The sequence below is a fragment of the Helianthus annuus genome, chromosome 9, assembly GCF_002127325.2.
Source record: "Helianthus annuus cultivar XRQ/B chromosome 9, HanXRQr2.0-SUNRISE, whole genome shotgun sequence".
In the NCBI taxonomy this organism is placed as follows: Eukaryota; Viridiplantae; Streptophyta; class Magnoliopsida; order Asterales; family Asteraceae; genus Helianthus; species Helianthus annuus.
This window is the reverse complement of record NC_035441.2, coordinates 159811264-159828396: the sequence shown is the minus strand read 5'-3', so window position 1 is coordinate 159828396 and position 17133 is coordinate 159811264. Positions and strand designations below refer to the sequence as shown.

Genomic DNA, 17133 nt, shown 5'->3' with positions numbered 1-17133 from the left:
TGGTAGGGGCTTTATTATCGTCATCTCCCCGTCACGTCGCCGCCACATCACACAAGGGCTTTAAAGCCCCATCCTTTAACTTAAAAGGTGTGGAGGGTGTGGCTAGGGGCTCTATAGCGCCCCCCTTTAAAGCCAATCAGAATCGATGGAGCCCCCTTTCTTCCGTTACCATCTTGGCGCCCCCCCTAAAAATGGCGGTATGGGTGATGGAGCCCCACCGGCGCCACAGAGGATGGGGTGGCCTTGGTGGCGCCCCCATACCCTCCGGCTTAATAGTAAAATTGTTTTGTGTATTTGTAGTTTGCTATTATATTATTTGACATCTGGGTAGTTTTATTATTTAAGACTTTTACAATAAACAAAAACAAAATTATTAATATTTAAAAAGGGTCGTTTTATTGAAAAACCCTTCCTTTTATTTTGACACTTTTAATACGACTCGTATAGAGTTACTGATGTTGCGTGTGTTACGATAACGAAGAACAAAACACGTTGATTCTGTGAATACCCGTGTTGTTCTTCCTCGAACCCCCAAAATTCAATCCAAAGGGCACATAATTTGAAGTGAAAATTGAGTAAATTCAAAGTTGTTGTCTGACCATCCAACTTACAAGAGAAACATATAAATAAAGACAGAAATTCGAAATGGGCCACAAAAGGCCTTGAGCCAGACACAAGCCCAAAAAACAAAATACATAAAACACCGAAAAAACATAAAAAGATGAATAACTCAAAGAAATAAGTGTTTTTAGGCCCGAACGATGACCCAAACCGCTGTAGGCATTTGCAGCAAGATGGAGCTCGTTCTCACGATTGTTTCGCCTGGTCACACGCCCAAAATGGACCCCCGTAGCCCAAGTTAGAGTCATTTTAGTGAAGCCCCTTTTGTTACACGATTTTGGGTCTCCAAATACAAGATGACCCGCTCCTCCACACTTGGGCCCGCATCAGTTACACAAGTCGTATAGAGCTATAAGGGTTGTATAGCTTTTTCTTCTCGTATGGGCCTCTATACTCCTCGTATAAGCCTATACTAAGCGTATAGACCTCTATACTACCCGCATAGGACTATACGAAATGTATTGAAGGTGTATTTTTTATTTACAACTTTTTTATACAATTATCTATAGTTTTGACAAAGTTTTCTACAAAAAATATTTATTTTTAAACTAAACACATTCTTAAAAATTTATCGCGTAGTATAGGTCTCGTAAACGTCTTTATATGCCTAAAAGTGTAGTATAAGTTTGGTACATGTATCGTGTAGTTGGTTGAATGTGTCGTCTTCCTCTTGTCTCCAATTTCGGTTTCGACCCCTGGTCTTCCTACCACTCCTCCTCCTGAGGTCTTCCGAGAAGGAAACATCATTAGGTTTTTTTATTGTTACATATAATAAGTTTTGCACCCAAATTAAAAACAGTAATTAAAATAAAATATTTGTATTTAATCTAGAAAAGAAAATTCGTCATGAACTTTAAGTGTTAAAAACGTAACACCTAATAGAGCAAGATAGTCAATTAAGAGGTTTTAGCCTTTTAGGAATAGGACTTTAGATACCAACTAATATATATTTTAAACTATCAGAGGTTTTAGGAGTAAGACTTTAGATACCAACTAATATATGTTTTAAATTATCAATTCAAATACCTAATATTGGATACTTTTTTTTAAGAAAATATATATACTTTTAGATTTTGATTGAGAACTAATATAGCTTACTCGATATTTAGAGCATACCTCCACAAAACTCGACATTATTTGGCACATCAAATCTATATCTATACTATATAATAAAAATATCTTTAAATTATATAAATAAAAGATTAATACGTTCGATTTTTCATTATTCTTAACCGTTTTTTAATTCCTATCACCCTCACTTATTTCCATGACATATATTATTCTTACATACTTTTGTATGTTCTTTTAGCTAAGAAACATCTAAATAATATATCCATATAATAAATTAGATTAGATATTAGTTGATATATAATATATCCACATAACAAATACAAATGGATCGTTTGTCAATCAATATATTGTTTAGTATAACAGGTTATTTATTAATAATAATTTCAATTATTATTGCTGTATAATTATATTATTTTCATTTTTTTGCTTATTTGTTATATATGAATATTTCTTTTGTTTTTCTGCTTATTAATAACTATTTAATATTAAATTTATTCAACCACGTGTAACACTCAAGTTTATAACCTATTAATAAATAAATAAAATAAAAATAAAGTAAAATGTTATAACTTATGTAATACACAAGTTTCTAACTTAATAATAAATAAATAAAACAAAGTAAAATGTTATAACAAGTATATAATACATCAAAGTTCATTTTTTCAAAAACATATACCGATGACTATGTGTGTTAATTGATTACATTATTTGTATTCAAACCATGTAATAGATGAGTTTATTCAATTTTGTAATGTACGAGTTTTTAAAAATGTAATATTTTATTACTTAGTATATAAAATTATATTTATTCAGTGCATGTAACATACAAGTTTCTAACGTAATTTTAAAAATAAAAGAAAAAGCGGGTCATCGCTTTCGCAGACTCTAGAAAGCCCATATAGCAAGCATGGTTATTGTGATTTGTGACCATGTGGCAAAAATGGCGAAAAACCTAAAACTCTAAGACCATGTGTAGTGAGGCATTATGGGGCATTATGGGGGCATTATTTTCAAAAAAAAAAACGCCCACTCCCCCATTACATAGGGCATTATGGGGCATTATTTTTGAAAAAAAATTGCTTTGGCATTATAATTAAAATGCCTAAATTGGAAGAAGGAAGGTTTGACTGGGTTTGACCCACCAATGAGAAAATAGTTTGTTTTTTTTTGTTTAATGATTGGAAGAGGCATTATCAGACATTATTCCCACTACGCCACTTTTGCAATAACGCCCCATGCTGACTGGGATGACACGTGTCGGATAATGCCCCATGGTAGGGGCATTATTTTTCTAAACCACTACGGGTGGTCTAAAAGGCACTATAAATAAATACGATCTCACATTCATGGAGTGTTTCCATACATATGAAGAGCTGATGTGCCATTCAACGACTGTGAGCGATACATGATACCAGTGATGGATACATAAAATATTTTCAAAGGGTACGAACAAGAGGTTTAACCAAATTTTTTAACAGGTACGATCGCTATTTAACTCTATAAATTACACTATTTTTTTCGAAGGTGCGCCCGTCAATAAAGGCTCTACCTAGATCCGCCATGTGATACCCTCACCTTAAGAGTTACACAAATTTGAATTTTTTAGGGTATACGGGGCACCAGCGGGGAGTGGCTTCGGTGACCCAATTCCCCTAGCGGGAACACCGCCGCCATCCCTGCGGTGACCCAATTCGGTGAATGGCATCGGTGAGAGGTTACCGCGTGAAGGGAGAGAGGGAGAGGGTGGCCCACAAGCTTTTCAACCAATCAAATTATTTTCTTTTTTTTTCTTTTTGAATAAAAAAGCAAGTCCCCTAAGAGAGGAGTGCCGCCATCAAATTGAGGGTGTGAGGGAAGTTTAAAAGGGAAGTTGACGTGGCGCGTGTTGATTGACCGTACGTAAGAGAGGGGACTCCCCTAAGAGGGGAATGCCCCTCTCACCCTTATAATAAAACGACAAAACAAGTGACCCCAAAATTCAAAGATTAAAAAACTCTCAAACAATAATTAAATATCACACATTGAAAAACTGACCACTTTATATTACTTAATAAAAAGTAGACGTTCCAACTTCCAAATGCCTAATTCTCCAGTCAAACTTACCCTCGTACCTAAAAAGTCAATGTTCACATCCCCCTTATCCTCCTCCCACTAATCACACACCATCACCAACTCACCCCAATTCCGATCACCAAAAACCCTAAATCAACAAATGCCTTCTCACAACATCGTCATCCTCATCACGCTCACATGCATCCTCTCTCCAACCACCGCCGATGACGCCACCTGTCTACGCGGCGTCCACCGCTCGCTTCGTGATCCAAACTCAAACCTTCACTCATGGAACTTCAACAACCACACCGCAGGCTTCATCTGCACCTTCGATTTCATCCGCTGCTGGAACGATCAGGAGAATCGTGTTCTCGAGCTCGTTCCTCGTGACCTAGGCCTCGTCGGAACGTTTCCGTCTGACGTACGCTTTTGTCAAAACTTACAGAAGCTAGATCTGTCCGGTAATAATATTACTGGATCTATACCTAACGAACTTTGTACATGGTTGCCTTATTTAGTTCATTTAGACCTGTCTGGTAATCAATTCACCGGTGAAATTCCGGCAGGTTTAGGCAATTGTTCGTTTTTGAATACTATTATTCTATCGGATAATCAGTTAACCGGTAGTATACCGGTTCAGTTTAGCAATTTAGCTAGGTTAAGTAAAATTTCAGTTGCGAATAATGATTTATCCGGTCCGATTCCGGAAAGTTTGTCGAAATTTGATTCGGATGGTTTTGACGGAAACCGAGGGCTTTGTGGCAAGCCGGTTGGTAGCTGTGGTGGTTTGAGTAATAAGAATTTGGCTATTATTATTGCTGCTGGTGTGTTTGGGGCTGCGGCGTCGTTGTTGATAGGGTTTGGGTTGTGGTGGTGGTGTTTTATGCGGTCGAAGAGGAGGCGGAGTGGGGTTGTTGGTGAGGATGAGGGGAGTGGGTGGGGTGATGTGTTGAGGTCGCATAAGCTTGTGCAGGTGACGTTGTTTCAGAAGCCGCTTGTGAAGGTTAGGCTGGTGGATTTGATGATCGCGACTAATAATTTTAGTAAGGAGAGTGTTATAGTTTCGACGGGAAGTGGGACGACGTATAAAGCTGTACTTAGAGATGGTTCTGCTATTGCGATTAAGCGGCTTAGCACGTGTAAGCTTAATGAGAGGATGTTTCAAGCTGAGATGAACGCGTTGGGTCATTTAAGACACCCTAATTTGACACCTTTGTTGGGGTACTGTATAGTGGAAGATGAAAAGCTTTTGGTTTACAAGTACATGTCGAATGGAACTTTGTCTTCTTTGTTGGCTAAGCAGTCGAGCTTGTTGGATTGGCCCACGAGGTTTAAGATTGGTCTAGGGGCAGCCAGAGGACTTGCGTGGCTTCACCATGGCTGTCGGCCTGCAATCTTGCATCAAAACGTTAGCTCAAACGCTATATTCGTTGATGAAGATTATGATGCTCGGATAGTTGATGTTGGTTTGGCTAGGCTCATGACTTCTTCCGATAACTATGCAAACGAGAGTAGCTTTTTTAACGGGGAATTGGGTGAGTTCGGTTATGTGGCTCCGGAGTACTCGACCACCATGGTTGCTTCTTTAAAAGGCGATACTTATGGTTTTGGGGTCGTGCTTCTGGAACTAGCCACCGGCCAGAAACCTACAAATGTAGCCATCGCCGAAGAGGGGTATAAGGGTAATTTAGTGGATTGGGTGAGTCAATTATCAGGTGCAGGGCAGATCAAAACCGCTATAGATAAGAACATTCGAGGCAAAGGTGATGATGAAAAAATCGTTGAATTTATGAAAATTGCAGGTAATTGTGTTACCAAGGCCAAGGCTAGATGGTCAATGTACGAGGTTTATGAAGCGTTGAACAGTATGGCACAAGAACTAGGTTTATCTGAAGATCATGATGAATTTCCACTTCTTTTTGACACCCAGAATGGTGTGTTTTGAGCCAAGATCATGTTTCCAACATGGTCTGACTTGTGACAAATATCTCCATTGATTATTACTGATGATGTATGTTTATTGTAGATCCTATGTTATCTATTTCACCTCTATTCATTTGATGCTTGTCAAATATATTACACGTAGTATTCCAGCTTATTTTCAAGGGCTTTTGAAGGTTTTTTTTAATTGTTTGTATAATATTATAATATAATTTTGTGTCTGAAAATTTAATGTTGTATCATTTTAATTTGGTAGGTGCTACATTGTTTAACTTTTGGTCTCTTGTTTGCAACTTTGTATTGCATTTGTATAACGCTAATCTATGTTAAAAAAACTAGCCAGATGAGAGGGAATTACTTTATCCTTTTCATTAGAAAATTTAAATTAAATTTGCTATAGGTGGGATTCAATGTGTGTGTATGGCTGTTGTTCTTTGTTAGAAAATTAAAATTAAATAAACTATATATAATAAGAGGGAAGCACAGTTGTTCATTCATATCACCCCAAATAATATTACTATCGTTGGAACTATGATTCCCATATTGAGTAAAAGAAAAGGAGTTAAAATCAAAGTTTTACCTCTCTTTCCAAATAATATTACTATCTATGATTCCCATTTTAGCATTTTGTATTTTGTATTTTGAATTGTTTGGATCAAAAGTTGAAGATTTTAAAGTCTCTGAAAATTTAAAGTTGTATCATTTTCATTTGAAGTGGAAGGATTTGAGACGGAAGTTGACATTATCTACAAGATCACAACTTGTACACAACCTCTACAGTCAATAGAAGAAATGGAACACAACTTGTGGAAAATTCAATTTTCTTCTCAACTTATACTTCTCCCGCTAACTATTAAGTAGTAACATACCTAGATCAATGGCTTGTTGCAGAGGTATTTTCGATTATGTGATACTGATCACGCTTGCCGTTTTCTTCTGTACCCCGTTTTCCTCCGTCACCTCCACGGATGACGCAACGTGTTTGCGAGGCATGCATAACTCGCTTCAAGATCCAGAATCAAATCTTCGCTTCTGGAACTTCAAGTTCAACAACCATACCGCAGGCTTCATCTGCGCTTTTGATTTCGTAGGCTGTTGGAACGACCAGGAAGATCGTGTTTTATCGCTCACTCTTCATGACCTAGGGCTCGTTGGATCATTTCCGTCAGACATACGATTTTGTAAGAATTTACAGAACCTAGATCTATCTGGTAATCGTCTCACTGGGTCTATACCTAGCGAACTTTGTAGGTGGTTGCCTTATTTAGTTCATTTAGATCTGTCCGGTAACCAATTGACTGGAAAAATTCCGGCAGGTATTGGTAATTGTTTGTTTTTGAATAGCATAGATCTGTCGGACAATCAGTTAACTGGTAATATACCACCTCAGGTCTCTAATTTGGTCAGGCTTAATAAGTTTTCTGTTGCAAATAATGATCTTTATGGTCCTATACCGTCATGTCTGTCTACATTTGATAAGTCCGGTTTTGAAGGGAACCGAGGAAGTAAGTTGTCTGTTGCAAACAACGCTCCGTCTGGTCTGCCGAAATATGACTCATCCAGTTTTGATGGGAACAACGGACTTTATATTAAGCCTCTTGACAATTTCTACGAGAAGTGGGACAACGTATAAAGCTGTTCTCAGAGATGGTTCTGCTATTGCGATCAAGAGGCTTAGCGCGTGTAAGCCTAATGAGAGGATGTTTCAAGCTGAGATGAAGGCGTTGGGCCATTTAAGGCATCTGAATCTGACTCCTTTGTTAGGTTACTGCGTAGTGGAAGATGAAAAGCTTTTGGTTTACAAGTACAAGTCGAATGGAAATTTGTCTTCTTTGTTGGCTAAGCAGTCGAGCTTGTTGGATTGGCCCACGAGGTTTAAGATCGGTCTAGGGGCAGCCAGAGGGCTTGCGTGGCTTCACCATGGCTGTCGGCCTGCAATCTTACATCAAAACGTTAGCTCAAACGCTATATTCGTTGATGAAGATTATAATGCTCGGATAGTGGATGTTGGATTGGCTAGGCTCATGAATTCTTCCGATAACTATGTGAACGCGAGTAGCTTTTTTAACGGGGAACTGGGTGAGTTCGGTTATGTGGCTCCAGAGTACTCGACCACCATGGTTGCTTCTTTAAAAGGCGATACTTATGGTTTTGGGGTCGTGCTTCTGGAACTAGCCACCGGCCAGAAACCTACAAATGTAGCCATCGCCGAAGAAGGGTATAAGGGTAATTTAGTGGATTGGGTGAGTCAATTATCAGGTGCAGGGCAGATCAAAACCGCTATAGATAAGAACATTCAAGGCAAAGGTGATGATGAAAAAATCATTGAATTTATGAAAATTGCAGGCAATTGTGTTAACAAGGCTAAAGCTAGATGGTCAATGTACGAGGTTTATGAAGCGTTGAACAATATGGCACAAGAACTAGGTTTATCTGAAGATCATGATGAATTTCCACTTCTTTTTGACAACCAAAATGGTGTGTTTTGAGCCAAGATCATGTTCCCAACATGGTCATGACAAACATCTCCATTGATTGTTTACCTGATGTATTCAGTGTGTGCTTGTTGTATATCCCATGTTTTCTATTTTAGCTCTATTCATTTGATGCTTGTCAAATTTATTACACATATTATTCCAGCTTATCTTCAACGGCCTTTGAAGTTCTTTAATACTATTGTTTGCAGCATATTATAATTTTGTGTCTAAAAATTTAATGTTGTATCGTTTTAATTTGATAGCTGCTGCATTGTTTAACTTTTGGTCTCGTTGTTTACAACTTTGTATTGCATTTGTAAGCTTACTGTACCGTCTGGTTGTCTCTGTCATCATGGGAGGCTGGCATGCTGTGATTTAGGCTGCTTCAGTTCAGAAGGTCAGGTTCCCCGCCCCATTTACAAAAATTTCAGGTGTTGCTCCATCAAAGGAGACCCGTAACCAGAGTTTGGAGCCCCATTAAACGTTGTGCTGGCCTATTCGAATCTCGACCAGAATTACAAAACAGTAAGTTTCTCCATTAAATAAAAAGGACATTCGCCATCATCACTTTGGTGGGGTGGTAGAGGCTTTGTGCCTCTTGGGGAGTGACCAGGGTTCAATTCCTGGCTTGAGGTAAAATTTGGTGTAATTTAGGAGTAGTGTTATCTAATCTTTGCCATTCAAAAAAAAAAGGGACATTCAACTTTCAAGAGTATATAACTGATATGTTCGGTTAGCTTTAGTGACATCTTTTTTAACTTCGAGACTCCTCAACTTCATATTTACAACAAAGTAACTGACATGTATGTAATTGCTTTGTGATCATTGTTACTTATGTTAATAACTATATCAGAATGTCATTAAAATATATGTAAATCCTATATTTTTTAACTTATCTATATAGGGTAGGGATATGGTAAAAAGTGTCTAAAATGTAAGAAGGGTAAGAAGTGTTTTAAACCATTGGATATTTGATCTAATGGTTGAGATCAATAGGGTATAAAATGTAAATTGTGTTTTAATTAGAAGGACCTTATGTAAAAATTGAAGGGCAATAGTGACTTTTCCAACGTTTCAAATATGGTAACCGTTTCAAAACCCCCATCAACTTCCTAAAGATCAGCGAATTATATGGTAACCGTCATCAATCTCCAAAAAATCAACGAATTTCTTCATACTTTATCATAAATAGATCTATAATCAGATTCATGGCGTGGTGTTTTAAAACAACTGGATAAATTGACTATGATTCAGGTCATGGTGTTTTATCTGGAGACATTGTTCATGTCGTGGTGTTTTAAACGCTTATGATTCAAGTCATGGTGTTTTACCTGGAGACATTGTTCATGGCGTAGTGTTTTATCAACAGAAAACATTCCCAGATTTTAAAACACCATGACTATGATTCAAGTCATGGTGTTTTATCTGGAGACATTATTCATGGCGTGGTGTTTTAAAACATCTATGATTCAAGTCATGGTGTTTTATCAGGAGACATTGTTCATGGCGTGGTGTTTTATCAATACAAAAACATTCCCAGATTTTAAAACACCATGACTATGATTCAAGTCATGGTGTTTTATCTGTAGACATTGTTCATGGTGTGGTGTTTTAAACATCTACGATTCAAGTCATGGTGTTTTATATGGAGACATTGTATAATCAGATTCATGGCGTGGTGTTTTAAAAATAACTGGATAAATTGACTATGATTCAAGATGGTCGGAGAAGATGATCTGAATCGGAGATGGAGATGAAACGATCAATCCCTAAAAATTCTCATCGCCAGTTTTTTTTCTAGTTATATTTGTAAATCAATTAAATGACAAAAATGTACAATTACTAATCTACCCTTTTGAATTAATTAAGAGGAGGGACACTTGTCATTCCAAGATTATTTCTTACACTTCTTACAAAAGATGGACTTTTTACAGGATCCTTTACCTATCTATATATATATAAATGAGATGGATTTGGGCTATGTGTCCTTTGTCTTTGGCCATCTAGGCTGATGTGGCAATTTGGTTTAGGAGGGAAATCCCAATTTGCTTTGTACAATCACGATTCCAAGGAAAAAAGCGGGATCCGAATTGAGTTGGGTCGGGTTTTTCGAATTCGGGTCATAGTATATATTTCCTTTTTTTCTCATTCTTCTTGCACACACTTTACAAACCCTAAAAAACTAAGTTGCATCCTCTCTCCTATCACCACCACCAAGATCCTCAATTCTAAACCATAGCCAAATCTCTGCAACATCATCTTCTTCACACAAATCAATCCTATTAACCAATCAAAGGTATGTTTCTATGTTTTTTATTTTATTGTTTCTGATTTCTTTGTTTTACGATTGTAATCTACACAATCGATCCTAAATCTACTTTATTTATGTTATTCAATTCTATAGAAACTTGATTTTATAAAGATTGTGTCGAATGCTATTAACTTCTTCTTTGTCCTAAACTTTGTAGATCTGATCATAAAAATTGAAGGTATGTTGTTTTAATTTGTTGTTTATCTATTGTGTATCTTTAATCTAGCGATTGAACATTTATCTTTCTGTTTTTTTTTTTTTTTTTTTTTTTTTTGCAAACAAAATCAAGTTCAGAGGTTTTATTATCATCATCTACATATATCAAACTTACTGGTTTTTGTTGATTTTGTTTTTCATGTGGAACCCTAAATCTTGGATAAAATCGGATTCCGATCATTCGTGAAACAACAGAGGTTAGTTAAATGTTATAGCTGTTTTCTTTTTTTTTAAGTTTGTGTAGGTTTGATTTTATCCTTTCTGTTCGGTATTTTTTTTTTTCGTTGTTTGTTGGTTGTTTGTTGATGATGATTTTGCATTATCCGATTCCAATCATATGAAATGATATTTTGTTGATATTTTGATTTTGTTCTCATGTTACTCATATTTTTATTTACAGTCTTTTAGTTTGTTGTTGATGATGATATGTTTTGATTGTGTCCGATGTTTTTTGATTGTGTTGATGATGATTTACAGTGGTCTGATATTTTTTCATCCGGTATAATGTTTTTGTCTTCGGAATATTGATTTTGGTTCTAAAAAATAAATATTTTTTATTTTTTTAAACCGTTTCTTTTTATTTTTGAATTTGGAAGTTTCTCAATTGATTAAATTATCTTTTAAAGCTTATTGATTGTTGATTTAGGAATATTGATTGTTTTTCTATAAATACTTTACCGTTTTACTTTTTTAAAAACCTTCATATATATTTTTCAGATATGCATCCCTTGCACAACAGTCCTTCATTTTTAAAGCTTATTGATGAAGATGACCCGATATTTTTGGTACGTTTATATGTATTCTAATTATTAATCATATTTTAAGTAAACTGATATTTATCTTTTTTTTATTTTGTTTTAAACTTATAGCAAATAAATGGTGATTTATATTTAGTATGATAATTTATGGCATTGGATGTTAGTGATATAATTTTTAGAATTCAAATTTTAAATTTTAAATTTTGAGGTTTCTAATTTAAATTTTAAATTTTAAATTTTGAGCAATTTTAAATTTCGTTAGTGATTTATTTTTAGTATGATAATTTTGCGGAATTAAGGTTTCTGTTTCTATAAATAAATGGTGTTACGTTTTTTGAAACCTCAAATTTAAAATTTTAAGGTTTCTATTTATATTTCCGGAATTTAAATTTTAAATTTAAAATTTTGATCAATTTTAAATTTCGTTAGTGAATTATTTTTAGTATGATTATTTTCCGGAATTAGGGTTTCTATTTCCGGAATTCAAATTTTAAATTTATATTTTTGAGCAATTTTAAATTTTGTTAATGATTTTTTTTTGAAACCTCAAATTTAAATTTTAGTGATTTATTTTTAGTATGATAATTTTTCCGGAATTAAGGTTTCTATTGAAATTTTAAATTTAAAAGTTTTCCATTAATGTGTTTCATTTTAAATTTCGAATCTGTAAATTGAATTTAAATTTGAAAGGTTAGATTTTCCTAATAAGTTTGCTTGATTTACGGGATTGGATATTAGTGATTTGATTTTCAGATTTTAAATTTTAAATTTTGAAGTCAATCATTATTTTAAATTTAAATTTTGAAGTAAACCATTATTGTGTTTGATTTTAAATTTTGTATGCTTTGAAATCTTGATGTTTTTTTATGAGATGCTTTGACTATATTATTTGTAATTTTAGGGATGCTTCGAGTCTTTAACTATTGTTTTTGTACTCGAGTTGCATATCTCACAAACTTTTTGTGTTTTGTAATTTTAGGTAAAGAGCTTCTTTCAGACTCCTTCCCCTACAAGGAACTATTGAATGGGTTCTTATGAGAAATTGAAGAAAAGGTATATCTTGCACTGTTTTGTGAGTTATAATTTTTTGTATTTTAGTTATAATTTTTGTATTTAATTAGTTTTTAATTCTTTATAGATGTCTTTAATTTCTTTTTAAATCTATTTTTGTTTCTATAAATAGATTAGTGTTGTTAAAGATGATTTTTGTATTCGAAATTATGATTCGGTTTCTGTAAATAGACTTTGTTTCTATAAATAGATTACCGTTATATTTTTTTAAACAATGGTTACTTCCTTTGCAGTTATGGATAATGAAAACAATGCTCATTCGTTATTAAAGTCGATTGAGGACTATGATCCTATATTCTAATTACTAATCATATTTTAAGTAAACTGATATTTATCTTTTTTTATTTTGTTTTAAACTTATAGCAAATAAATGGTGATTTATATTTAGTATGATAATTTATGGCATTGGATGTTAGTGGCATAATTTTTAGAATTCAAATTTTAAATTTTAAATTTTGAGGTTTCTAATTTAAATTTAAAATTTTGAGCAATTTTAAATTTCGTTAGTGATTTATTTTTAGTATGATAATTTTGCGGAATTAGGGATGTGCTTTTATTTTGATTCATTAGGTGTTTATTTTGGATGGTCCGGAGTTTTTGGCTGCAACTATGTTGGACAGAGATATGATTGCTATTGCTGTAAATTGGTACCATGTCGGTTGGTTTTGCTTGGTAAGGTTAGACTTTCCTAATAAGTTTGCTTGATTTACGGGATTAGATATTAGTGATTTGATTTTCAGATTTTAAATTTTAAATTTTGAAGTTAATCATTATTCTAAATTTAAATTTTGGAATAAACCATTATTGTGTTTGATTTTAAATTTTCAATTTCGAAGTCAATTATTATGTTAAATTTAAATTTTAAAGTTTGCCATTAATGCGTTTTATTTTAAATTTCGAATTTGTAAATTGAATTCAAATTTGAAAAGTTAGCCTTTCCTAATAAGTTTGCTTGATTTACGGGATTGGATATTAGTATACTTTGTTTATTGGGTTTTAACTAATAATTTGATTGACTCGGTTGTTAGATTTGTGACAATGCGTCGGACAAACAACATTGGGAAAATATACAGCCTTGAGCCTTGGTAAGTTAACACATTAGTTAAGGTTATGATGTTTTTTCATGGCACCGACAGATTATTGAGTAGTAACGCATTAGGTTAGTGATATTAAAATTTGTGCCTTGAGAAATTTTGTATATTGATTGATGTTTGAAATTGATTGTGAGGTCTTTGAATGTGCATTGTATTGCTGATTGATGTATGAGATTTTGTTGATTGGCATAAGGTATTAGATAAGATGTGTTTGAAGTTGTGAAGATGAATAAGTGAGACATGTGTAGCAGATATTAGTGAGTGCACAACACATTAGTTAGGGTTTTGAATTATTGCTACAGGTTAGTGATGTTAGAGATTGTGTTATGAGAAATGTGTAGATTGAATTATGTCTGTGTTTGATTGTGACACCTTTGATTGTGCATGAAATTGCTGGTTATATGAGATTTTGTTGATTGTAGACAAATAAGTTTGAACAGAACTTATTAGATTTGAAAGTTTGCCATTAATGTGTTTGATTTTAAATTTCGAATCTCTATATTGAATTTAAATTTGAAAGGTTAGACTTTTCTAATAAGTTTGCTTGATTTACGGGATTGGATATTAGTGATTTGATTTTCAAATTTTAAATTTTAAATTTTGAATTCAATCATTATTTTAAATTTAAATTTTGAAGTAATGGCAATCTGAGTCTGATTTTTTTCGTGATTAATATCCGCTTGAGTAACCTAATCTGAGTCTGATTTTTTTCGTTAACAATTCTGGTAAACTTTCCCGATTTGGGTTTTCTGCAAAGCTAATCATCTAAATTGATTTGTTATTTTTATGGTTTACCATTGCATAAGTTAGTATAATTTGTTGACAAAGTTTTGTTTTGTGGGATAGTAGTCATAAATTGAGTAATATTCAAGGTTTATGTGTTTTTATTTTGATTCATTAAATAAGATGTGTTTGAGTAATATTCAAGGTTTATGTATATATGAGATTTTGTTGATTGGCATAAGGTGTTAGATAAGATGTGTTTGAAGTTGTGAAGATGAATAAGTGAGACATGTGTAGCAGATATTAGTGAGTGCACAACACATTAGTTAGAGTTTTGAATAATTGCTACAGGTTAGTGATGTTAGAGATTGTGTTTTGAGAAATGTGTAGATTGAATTATGTTTGTGTTTGATTGTGACACCTTTGATTGTGCATGAAATTGCTGGTTATATGAGATTTTGTTGATTGTAGACAAATAAGTTTGAACAATTAGATTCACATTTAAGTATAAAAAATGAGAGGTTGTTATAATCTGAATTATATTCTGAATGAAAAACTGAAAGGAAAAGGAAAAAAGAATAATTTAATACAGAGAAAAGAGGATAGAGAGAGAGTTGCCACATTTTTAAAACCAAAAATATAAGGTAACCATGCTTCTAAAATCTACTATACTTTTTAATAATATTTTGTGGAAAATGGACTATATTGGGTAGGTAGTCAAACATGGTTTTTAGGGTCAAAACGACTGTGTTGGGTTGACTCGGGACACTTTTATGAAAAACTTGATGTTTCTGACCTTAATAAACCATTTTTGTAGATGACCAATGTATATCTCTATTTGAGGAATTCTCCAAAGATCCAGAACCGATTGTTTCATAGAGCTGTGAAGTTGCGTTAAACATACTGGATTTTGAATGACCCGACAAACCATTCGAGGTACTTGGAAGATTAAGTCTCTTATCTGGGTGGTTGTTACAGGTTTAGGATGTTAAATGATTTTGGATGTACTCTGCGATGTCGATGATGCAGAGATGTTGGTGAAGCTCAGGTTAACAACTTCATGTGTATATTTTAATGAATAAAGTTTTTGTTGTTTATATTTTCTAATTTAAACTTTTAATTAACTTCTAAATTTAATTAAATGAGTTTGTTTTGCAGGTTCGAACAACTTCATGTGTATATTTTATTATAAAAAAGAAAAAAAAAATTATTTCATGGGTCGTTCAGAGAGCCAAGTTTCTGCCTCCGGTTCTTGCCCGAAGTTTCTGACCTTACTCGCAACCCATTGACTACAACTTTCAATTCAAAACAATTATAAAAAAATTACGTTTGAAAACATGTATTTTTATTTTATTTAATGACATAACTCGATTAATATAAAGTAAATTTTTCTACCCGCGAAGTTCGCGGGTGATAACCTAGTAAATTAATAAACTATATGTATGACCCTCAATGAGATATTTGATAATCTACAAATATCCTAACGTGAACAGGTTAAAATAAAGGGTTAACTTTGTACAATAGTAACCAAGTTTCAAGAGTGTTCTAATTAGGTCACTCATAATTTTTTTTGTTACAATTAGGTCATTCAAGTTTCATTTCATGTTTCAATCCTAGATATTTTACCTAAATAGAAGGTCATCCATCCTACATGGCATTTATATAGGTTTTTTATTTAAAAAATTTGTTGACATGTCACATAAATGCCAAATAGGTTTAAAAACATTATAAAAAAATTGTAGAAAAGTTAAAAAAAATGCGAAAAAAAATTAAAAAAAGTGATTCTTTTTTCAAAATCTCTAAAAAGTTATCAAAATTTTTATAAAATCATGAAAAATAGTTTGGAAAAAAATAGTGCTTTTGTAAATAATGTTTTCTCACTATCATGAAAAATAATGCTCAAACCCGATTTGAGTGCATGTCTTTTTACTCACATATCCTTAAGAAAATATTCTATTTAGCCTCTCGGATCATTTATGTAAATCATATTTGGAAAACAGTACATGAGTAAATCTACATTGTAAATTATTTATCTCATAATTTTTGGGTGTTTATCTCATATTATATTTGCGTGATATAGATTGTTTTGGATTTAGATTTTGTGTTGATTTATTATATTTTCTTTTATTTACGTCCATGTGATCATGTTTTAAAAAAAGGTTAAATAAATGCCATGTAGGACTATGACCTGCTATTCAGGTAAAATATCTAGTATTAGAACACCAAAATAAAGTAGAATGATCTAATTGGAACAATAAATTTTATCAGTGACCTAATTGGAACACTTCTAAAACTTCATTACTATTCTGTGGTATATTCCCTAAAAATAAACATAAAATTTACTTTAGACCTTACTCAAATATAAATTGTGAACAGGTTGAAAGAAAATTCTTGGGTTCTCAATCAAAGGCCAATCTATTTAAGCTCATAAATGAAAAGAATTTTCCTATAAATTCCACAAGTTTGCCAAATTCAAAGAAAAAAAAACAATATCCTAACACACAAAAGATTCTTAGTAATACCATGAAGTAGCACCAAAAACAAGTTTTTCACAAGTGAACAATTCTAGAGCAAAATGCTTGAATGAAGATACAAAAAACCCGCAAACATAACTAGTTACCTTGACGCATGCGCTTATTTCAAATCATTAGCTATTTCAAACCCGCAAAGCAGCTATTTCATCTTCAGCTTTCTCTAATTCATCCACGACGGTTGCATCACCATTAGCCTTCTACATCATACACTCTGGTAGCATCACGCGTGTCTGCAAGATTCGGTTAAAACACATTATTAATAAT

The 17133-nt window shown here is 33.4% G+C and overlaps 2 protein-coding genes and 2 long non-coding RNA genes across 4 annotated transcripts; all 4 read left to right on the top strand.

Moving 5' to 3' along the window:
* Positions 1–3758: 3758 nt before the first annotated feature.
* Positions 3759–5922, top strand: LOC110879248 (inactive LRR receptor-like serine/threonine-protein kinase BIR2). The gene has a single exon (XM_022127671.2). The coding sequence runs from the start codon at positions 3905–3907 to the stop codon at positions 5687–5689; it is 1785 nt and encodes a 594-aa protein (XP_021983363.1). The 5' UTR covers positions 3759–3904; the 3' UTR covers positions 5690–5922.
* Positions 5923–7233: 1311 nt separating this feature from the next.
* On the top strand, positions 7234–8349 carry LOC110879247 (inactive LRR receptor-like serine/threonine-protein kinase BIR2). The gene has a single exon (XM_022127670.2). The coding sequence runs from the start codon at positions 7236–7238 to the stop codon at positions 8172–8174; it is 939 nt and encodes a 312-aa protein (XP_021983362.1). The 5' UTR covers positions 7234–7235; the 3' UTR covers positions 8175–8349.
* Positions 8350–10240: 1891 nt separating this feature from the next.
* On the top strand, positions 10241–10744 carry LOC118482198. The gene is made up of 2 exons (XR_004867669.1): positions 10241–10458; positions 10631–10744. It is a non-coding gene; the product is annotated as an uncharacterized LOC118482198 (long non-coding RNA).
* Positions 10745–12424: 1680 nt separating this feature from the next.
* Positions 12425–15673, top strand: LOC110874853. The gene is made up of 4 exons (XR_002556271.1): positions 12425–12500; positions 13089–13190; positions 13547–13603; positions 15153–15673. It is a non-coding gene; the product is annotated as an uncharacterized LOC110874853 (long non-coding RNA).
* Positions 15674–17133: the final 1460 nt, after the last annotated feature.